At 35.1% G+C, this 10,000-nt stretch overlaps 1 protein-coding gene across 1 annotated transcript in view; it reads right to left on the bottom strand.

Annotated features, from left to right (window-relative positions):
* The window catches only part of LOC137657682 (integrin alpha-PS2-like), a 292,460-nt gene that overhangs the window by 88,755 nt on the left and 193,705 nt on the right, over positions 1 to 10,000 (bottom strand). The window contains 1 exon segment of the mRNA XM_068392086.1: positions 9,411 to 9,534. Within this exon segment, the coding sequence (XP_068248187.1) occupies positions 9,411 to 9,534 (124 nt within the window).

Genomic DNA, 10,000 nt, shown 5'->3' with positions numbered 1-10,000 from the left:
CTATATAAGCTATAAAAACTAACAAAACAAGAGGAAGAGAAATGAGACAGAATAGTGTGCCCGAGTGTACCCTTAAACAAAAGAACTCTAATCCAAGACAGTCGAAGACCATGATACACAGGTTATGGCACCACCCAAGACTAGAGAACAATGGTTTGATTTTGGAGTGTCCTACTAGAAGAGCTGCTTATGAGAAACATATAGGATTGAGTCAATATATATCATCATCATCATCTCCTCCTACGCCTATTGATGCAAAGGACCTCAGTTGGATTTCACCAGTCGTCTCTACCTTGAGGTTTTAATTCAATACTTCTCCACTCACCAATTCTTACTTCACGCTTTATAGTCCTCAGTCATGTAGGGCTAGGTCTTCCAACTCTTCTAGTGCCTTGTGAAACACAGTTAAACGTTTGATGAAGAGCATGCTAAACACACACAAACACACACACACACACACACACACACACACATATATATATATATATATATATATATATATATATATATATATATATATATACCCTTTCTGATTAAGGTTACCTTAACGTGGTGAAAAAGGTCTGTGTATCCGAAGCCATGATCAGCAAAGTGTTACTAGTCAAGGTCACCCATACTAGGTTGGTTCGCTGTGAACGACCAGACTAAAGTCTCCCACCATCACCAGGCTCAATGGTCAGCGTGATGATGAAATGGCCAAACCCCGACATGGATAAGGACATGTCTGAGGCCTTTGTCCAGTAGTGGATTAGAAACGACTGCATTTGTTGTTATTGTTGTTTTATATATACATACATACAGTAGATATTCATATATACATGTATATATACAATTATATATGCTGTATGTAATCTGCATATATACATATAATCTTAGAGCCAATTTTCTATTAACTTATTCAAAATTAAATCACAGAAAATATGAAACAACCATGGTCTCATAATTCCTTCATGATAACCATACAGACGCCGCATGAACAACATATACCGCACCATTCAAATTTTATTTCCCGGGTACTCCCATTTTTCAAAGAATATTGTGTTATATTTTCAGGTCTTACTCTCCCTTCCATAAATTCCAAATCAAATCTAGCTTTTAAATTTCTTGCTGCGTAGCAAACTACAGTATATCATAAAAAAAAAAAGTTTCATAAATATATGGTCGCTCTAAATTTTCACGGTTTCAATCCTCCAGACGTCAGCTATACCAGAGACAACATTTTCATATTCCCTTCAGATTCGATTAATGCAACCAGTTTTCATATAGGAGAGGTCGGTTAACAATCTTTGTACCCATTCAAAATCTTCCTCCCAACAAAGTGCTCCATATTTCTAAGAATTCAGCACACTTGCCTAACCGTTGATTTACAGATCTCTTATTCTTTTCAAATATATAAAATTTAACATAAAATACCCGTAAGACGCAAAGACTTACATCTTTCATCAACCTATCGTAACATGCACTCAGATATTTTCTTAGTTTCAATAATGTTATCAAAGTTCCCATAAAACCTTATTTTTAAAACCTGAGTAATCATCTAAAAAACTAAAAGTTAAGTAGATATAAAACCAGCAATAAAAATAAATGAAAAAAAAAATAGGAGAAGATGAAGAAGAAGAAGATGCTTATAACAAGTCTGAAAAATAAGGCAAAGGGAATGAAATTTTAAGTAGCACTATAAAGTCTTTTCAATCTCTACTTACGATGAACATAATATCAATAAAGGGAAGACATTTCAAGATTTTGATCTCGTAATAACTCTAACTTGGATCACATGATATGAATAACTGTAACATCATCCTTGCCAACTGGATCAACAAATCTATGGTAAGCAAAATCATCTGCAAACTCAGTTTTATAGGGAACAGGTAAAGTATGAAGGATACCGCTAATAATAATAATAATAATAATAATAATAATAATAATAATAATAATAATAATGCTAATGATAATAATAAAAATAATAATAATAATATTATTATCAATAATAATAATGCTAATGGTAATAATAATAATGATAATAATTTATAATAATAAAAACAACAACAGCAACAACAACAACAATATTAATAATAATGACAATAAGAATAAAAATAATAATAACAATAATAATAATAATAATAATAATAATAAATAACAACAACAACAACAACAATAATAATAATAATAATAATAATAACCTACTTCACTTCAGGCCAGTCCATGTAAAAAAAGTGTCACGACTGAGATGATGTGGACACATGATGGGGGTGGATGGTGGGGAGGGAGTGAGGAGGATTTGATATAGAGAACTGTTGGTGGGGGGGAGGGGAGATCGAGAGGAAGGCAGAGATTCAGATGGCTAGATAAGGTGAAGGATGATATGGAGAGAAGAAGTTTGGTGAAAGAGAAGCCTTTCAGAGAAGGCCTAGGAAAGGCCGCAGCAGGCAACCAACCCCTTAATGCTTAAGGGTACACTCGGGCACACTATTCTATCTTACTTCTCTTCATCTTGTTTTGTTACAGCTTTTGTAGTCTATATAGGAGATGTCTATTCTAATGTTGTTGCTCTTCTTGAAATATCTTATTTTTCTTTGTTTCCTTTCCTCACTGAGCTATTTTCCCTGTTGGAGCCCCTGGGCTTATAGCATCCTACTTTCCCAGCTACGGTTGTAGCTTAGCAAGTAATAACAACAATAGTAATGGTTGGAAAAAGGTGTCCATGTAAAAAAAGCTATGTACAGGTGCATTGGAAGCAAAGATGTGACACGGCTCATATAAAACTTTATACATATACTGTTGATACCTAAGCATGGAATATGAATTCCGGCGTTATGAATAATTAATATATTCTGTCGCTACGATGACACGATGTCTAACTACATTTGCGATGGAATAGAAAACAGTTAGCCGGCAGTGCAAAGCCCTTAGACCTACTAGGAAACGAAACTTCTCGCTTTTCAGTGCAATCATCATCTCCTCCTACGCCTGTGGACGCAAAGGGTCTCTACCAATTTTAAATTTTTCTTTAGTATTTATAACACGGGAGATTCTTAGCACCCCGCTACGCCCGGGACTGGGGGCCATCCTGTCATCTTCTCTTTCCATTGACTGACTGAATCCATAGAAGATTCATTGGCTAGATATATCAAATGATAGCCAGTTCCTTGTGATGCGCAGTTCCTATCTAACTAAGGCAAGTGACCCCTACCGGTCCATACTAATTCTAGTAAGATCAACCACCAGGTATCAGGAGTAAAAGCCGAAGAGACAATTTGTCTATCGTCTTAAACTCAGTGCAATATCATACCAAAACGCCTTCGTGAGCAGATTCTAATTAATTATCTACTTCCGTGAGAGAGAGAGAGAGAGAGAGAGAGAGAGAGAGAGAGAGAGAGGTAAGATGGTTCGACCTAGAAGTGATGACGGGATCCTTTGATGGAAGGGTAAGGAATTTTTTTATTAATAAGTGAGGAGATCGGATAGCAGTCGTCGACGTTCCTCAATCATCGTCCGTCAATTGAAACCGTTGAAGGCTTCCAATACCAACATATTAAGGCCGATTCATACTAAGAGAAGCAAGGGGAGAGACAGCCAATACAAAGATGGGTCTATTTTTACACCTTGAAATTCTCTATTAACTAAACATAATCTAGGATGTGAATCTAATTCGATTAATTGATTGATTAGGAGTTATCTGGCATCCTGACATCTAATGTACATTCGAATAATAAACGTGAATGTTACCAGGAGTTACAAAAGGCTCCAAAAAGCTTCAAATAATTATATTAAAACTATGAAAGGACAGAGAGCATTTTGTGCATCTACCTCCACAAACATGGCTACCAATTTTTTTTTTTTTTTTCAGGTTAGACAGTCTCAAACATCTAGTTTCCTATATTACTACTTTTTATCCTTTTCTCTTATATCTGTAATACAAAGGAGCAGTTGACAGCTTGTCTTGTTGACCTTCGAGTATGGAAGAACGACCTAAAAGGCTAAAATCAGCAAAGGAAAAAAATAATCTGTGCCTAAGAAACAAGCAACTTCGATTACGACTTCTTTTATTTCGTCGTTCTAGCAACAGAAAAAAATTGAGTAAAAACATCTTCAGAGAGAGAGAGAGAGAGAGAGAGAGAGAGAGAGAGAGAGAGAGAGAGAGAGAGAGAGAGAGAGAGAGAGAAATGAAAAGATAGGTCTGAGGAGAAGCAATCACACATCAACGCTTGACGTTCATCAACCCCATCTTTTCTTTTTTTTGGAAATACTCCCATTTCATCTCTCTCTCTCTCTCTCTCTCTCTCTCTCTCTCTCTCTCTCTCTCTCTCTCTCTCTCGGGCGTTTGACGTCAGTGCTTTTTTTATAGACAGGAAAAAATCCTTACCTCACATAGAAGGTAGGTTACGGCGGTAATGAAATGATGTGACGATGGCTACGTCAACAGAAAAGGAAATATAAACAGTAAACGCAGAGATTGGTGGCAGCTGCCGGGACTATATTGCATTCCATTCGGTACCTGATCTCTCTCTCTCTCTCTCTCTCTCTCTCTCTCTCTCTCTCTCTCTCTCTCTCTCTCTCTCTCATATTATTATTATTATTATTATTAATATTATTATTATTATCACTTGCTAAGCTACCAGCTTAGTTGGAAAAGCCGGATGCTATAAGCCCAAGGGCTCCAATAAGGAAAATAGCCCAATGAGGAAAGGTAACAAGGAAAAATAAAATATTTTAAGAACAGTAACAACATTAAATTAAATATTTCCTATATAAACTATAAAAACTTGAACAAAACAAGAGGAAGAGATATTAGATAGAATAGTGTGGCCGAGTGTACCATCAAGCAAGAGAACTCTAACCCAAGACAGTGAAAGACCATGGTACAGAGGCTATGGCACTACGCTGGACTAAGGAACAATGGTTTGATGTTGGAGTGTCCTAGAAGAGCTGCTTACCTATATAGCTAAAGAGCCTCTTCTACCCTTACCAAGACGAAAGTGGCCACTGAACAATTACAATGTAGTAGTTAACCCCTTGGGTGAAGAAGAATAGCTAATCATCTGATCCTTTAGTATCTAGATCATAGGTGACTGAATTATTTATGGTTTTCTGGCATCCTGACATCAAAGGTCATTGAGCCGAAGATCATAGATGAACTCAGTCTGGTCCTCATATAGCATTTCTTTAACCCCAATCTTTCGATATTTTTTCGTCACGCGCTTGGCTATAAGTAAGTCTTTTTCTATAATCCTTTACCCTTAATGACTGGCATCTGCTGCCCCCATACGATATTTAAATCTTAACCTTTGGAATATTTAAAGGGTGTGATTTTTCCTCTAAAGTCGTATTTACATGATCGAAACTTCTCAATATTAATATCTTAAAACTTGGAGGAATAATTTCTATCTTGCCACCAAGTCTTAAAAACGATTTATTTTTGTGCAAATATCTCCCTATCTGCCAAATGCTAAAATAGCTTAATACGTCATCCATGGCGGAAGTGTTTCAGTGCATCCAAAATGCCAAAAAGGAAATGTTCAAGCAAATAGTGAACACTTCTATTTCAAAACAACAACAACAATAATAATAATAGTAATAATAATAATAATAATAATAATGCATTTTACTACGTCTCATTTATATATGCAAATACATAATGCATGTACACTAGGCTTCATTATATCCGGTACACCTCACGGGAAGCTAAGGAGACACCTAACAGTACTACATTACAGCAGGCAACGTTGTCTTTATCAAAAGTGAAGCTGTGAGCAGGCCAAATGCTATCGCTAGGCTTGTAAACACGTGATCAAATGCATTTTAATTAATTTTATTAAGTGTTGTTAAGCAAATAAATATATTCTTCAATACAGCAACAAGTGAAATTAATGAAAATGCTTTTAATCACGTGAGTACAAGTTGTCGATAGTATCTCTTTTGCTAGACAATATGGTACTAATACCAAGGTCTATAGACCTTGCCTGCTACGATGTACAAATGTCAAACGTCTCCCTAGCTTCCCGTAAAGTGTACAGGAATTAATATATATATATATATATATATATATATATATATATATATATATATATATATATATATATATATAACATGTATGTGTAAGAGAGAGAGAGAGAGAGAGAGAGAGAAGAGAGAGAGAGAGACTCTTTAAACACAGCAGTAAGCTAACTTATAAGCTCTAACTTCCGTGATACGATCATTAACTTTTAATTTCCATCCACGTGAAATTATCATAAATAATGAAAAGCTAAAATCAGCTCCAAACACCTATAAACAAAATTGATAATGGAATGCCTAATGAAGCATCAAACATTTTTTGTTTGCTAAAGATTGTTATAAGGACCTGGGACAATAGAAAAGCTGGGAGAGTACTACAGTGAGTAGAAGAAGAAATGGCTGAATTCTATTGAAAAAAAAAAGTGGGAGAAGTATTATTATTATTATCACCTGCTAAGCTACAACCCTAGTTGGAAAAGCAGGATGCTATAAGCCCACGGGCTCCAACAGGGAAAATAGCCCAGTGAGGACAGGAAAAAATGGAAAACAAAATATTCTAAGAAGAGTAACAACATAAAAATATCTCCTATATAAAATATAAAAAAACTTTAACAAAACACGAAGAGAAATTATATAGAATAGTGTGCCCGAGTGTACCCTCAAACAAGAAAACTCTAATCCAAGACAGTGGAACGATACCAGGGAATGGAACAGAACAGAACAGAACAGAACAGAAGAGAGAGAGAGAGAGAGAGAGAGAGAGAGAGAGAGAGAGAGAGAGAGAGAGAGAGAGAGAGAGAGAGAGATTCTTCTGGGATAATTGATCAAATGACCTCTGATAAGATAAAATCTATTAAATAAAGTAGACGTAATAAAGTCTTTCAATAATACGGTAATACAAACAAAGATAAGGGAAAATGAAAGTTTTAATGATTGAGATTAACAATAAAGAAGAAAATAGTAAATGATAGAAAGGAGTCCCATTTAAATAATCGAAAATATGTTTCATGATTAGTAATATAATTTGATAAGAAAAAAAATAATTAATTAAGAGTTTGGAAATAAAAACTAATTGTGTCCAATAAATCGTTATCAAGAATGGAAAAAATATCACAGAAAATCTTCTCTTACGGAAATAATAGCAAAGAACAGTAGAATCATAGTGTTTGAGAAAATGAAACTTAAGTAAAGTTCTTAACCATCAACAACAGTAAAAATTAGTTAGAATACAATCATTTCGTTCATTTGGAATGTATCAAATCACTGGAGATTTCAAAGAGAAGGGGAAGTTGCACGAGTTAAATCGTAGGTAATAATAGCATTGGAGTGATTAGTTAACAAACCTTTATAACCTACCATAAAAGCAGAGATTCAAGGGGAGGGAACAGATACAGCTACACAGAACCAGCAGGGTCAGGAGCAATGAGATTTCCGCGAGTTGGTGAAAGATTAGATTCAAAATAACTGGGTATTTTCCCTTTGAAATCAGACACGTGGGTAAGAGAAGAAAGCATTTGTGCGATGCATCTTTATTGATCTTTCAAATATATTAAAGATAGGGAGTAGAGGAATAAAGTAATTCCGAGAAACCTTAAATTTGTGAAAAATAATCAATAGACAGGCGAGTATTAAAACAAGCGTTGAGAGAAAAAAGGTTCACTCTTCACTTCCTGGAAGTTTAAGTCACAGCTATTTACTTGGGGTTTCCGATACCAAAACCTAAAAAAAGATTAATCTGACAAAACAAAACAAAATAGAGACAGAGAAGAAGAGGGGAATAAGTTGAGAAGAAGGAAAGGAAGAAGCTACTGAAATAGCAGTAGTTAATGAACTCAAAGGAGAAGATATGATGGGTGGATAGCTATAAGAAATATGATCCATGCTATATAATGTTTCCACCAGAAACATCAGTGCGAGTAGAATGAAATCAATGAGTCATACACAGTGACATCCCTAATAAAACAACTGGCAGACGTCCTTACCATAAAGCAAGGTAGTCAAAGGAAGATACAGTCACGTGAATCAGACAAGAAAATGAAGCAATGGTAAAATCGAGATTAATAGTCGAATTGAAAATATAATTTCTAAACAAATAGCTTCATCAAACAGTTAGGGAGAAATAAGATCTGGTTCGGTATTCTTCTTCGCTCAAGACGTTAACTAGTAACTGCACTGTAACTCTTCAGTGGCTAATATCCTCTTGGTAAGAGTAGAAGAGACTCTCTAGCTACGGTAAGCAGTTCTTCTAGTAGGACTCTCCAAAATCAAACCATTGTTCTCTAGTCTTAGATAGTGCCATAGCGTCTGTACTATGGCAGCTGAAGACCAGACAGGAGAGCAATATTCGAAACATTTCTTCAAGATAGATTGATTACCAAATTTCTTAATAGACTTTCTGAAGATGATTTTTTTTTCCTTTTTTTTTTTTGCCATTGAAGAAAAATTAGAGCGGATGTTTCTCAAAAGCAAACATGTAACCAAGAATCCCACGTAGAATTTTAAGAGGAGCTGAATATAGTTAAATAGATATTGCCAATTCAAAGGCCCTTGACCTAACTGATAATAACTGATTCTACTTTCCACCGCTAAATCATTAATAAATTCCGTATTCCGTGAAATGTCTTTTCCAAGGGAATGAATAAATTAAAATATGAACACATAACCAAACTGAAAAAAAAACAACAATTGGCACTTTCCATAGTTAGACCAAGTCCCAACTACGCTCTAAAAACACAACAAAGAAGCATGGATGCCTTTCAAGTTAATGTGTGAATACATCAGCGAAGGTCCCCGCAAGAAAAAAATCTCATTGTTTTAACAGCTTCTTCCTGGTAATTGAAGAGGCAGGATGAAGATCGCATTTCCGTACTGGGTTTGTTCGTTACCCATTTACTGTTCCGTACATTCGTACTGCTTCTTTTCTCCTGAATGTATGTCAGTAATAATGTAGGTTAACTAATTAACATATCTGGATAATATTTACGTTAAAAAAAATCAGTCTTAACATTATTTACAATAAACATGCTGAAGTCTAAATTATTAAAATATCTTAATAGCCTTAATGTTAAAATTTCCTCGTAATATTAACATTATTAGTAAAATCTATTCCAAAGTATAAACATGCGCAGAACAGGCTTCTACGCACATGCCTTAGTAGGGAAATATTTTTTAACTTGCATCATTAAAATTCAAAAAGCACTATACTAATTAAACTGTAGGTTATTAAACATGCACATAGGACTAGCATCTCTCTTAACACTACGCCATGCAGTTCAGTTAACAAGATTTCATTCCCCAGCGCACAGACCTTGGAATGGGGCAAACATCTTTACGCACAAGACTTCGCCAGCGCAAATGAGCTTATGTTTCTGTGCAGGAACATACAGAAAAAAAATGAAATGGGCTGCTCAACTTACTTGTCATACAAGGAGAGTACATTTGGTAAGCCTGGCTGTCCCGGCCCGTGCTAATGAAGCAATTCCCAACCGGTTCTCGACGGTTCTTCTTCACGCTGAACCATACGTAACGAGGGGCGCACGCCTGCAAAAAAAAAGAAAACAAACAATAGATATATAAAAGAAAAAAAAACATCAGTCATAAAACAGGGGAAGTTCTGATATACGTCTTGCGTGAGTGGTTATGTACGTGTTAAGTCTATGTATTTCTAATAAGCGTAATGGACTCTTAACCCCTTGATAAGTTATGAGGATATTATAAATCCATATATCTATTAAAAGTGGCCAGTAGATTGAGTTTATATTGTGTGTACAATGCGTTATGTATAATATCCAGGTTTCTATATATATATATATATATATATATACACACATGTTATGTGTGTGAGAGTGTGTGTGTATGCCAACGAACAACATGCAAACACACACATACACACATACATACACACACACATATATATATATACATATAGTATATATATATATATATATATATAAGAGGACGTGTGCACGACATTTTCTGGTCCAAGTAGCCATATATATATATATAT

Source organism: Palaemon carinicauda, chromosome 1 (genome assembly GCF_036898095.1).
Source record: "Palaemon carinicauda isolate YSFRI2023 chromosome 1, ASM3689809v2, whole genome shotgun sequence".
Classification (NCBI taxonomy): Eukaryota; Metazoa; Arthropoda; class Malacostraca; order Decapoda; family Palaemonidae; genus Palaemon; species Palaemon carinicauda.
The sequence above is the reverse complement of the archived record's forward strand: the minus strand, read 5'-3'. Positions and strand labels throughout refer to the sequence as shown.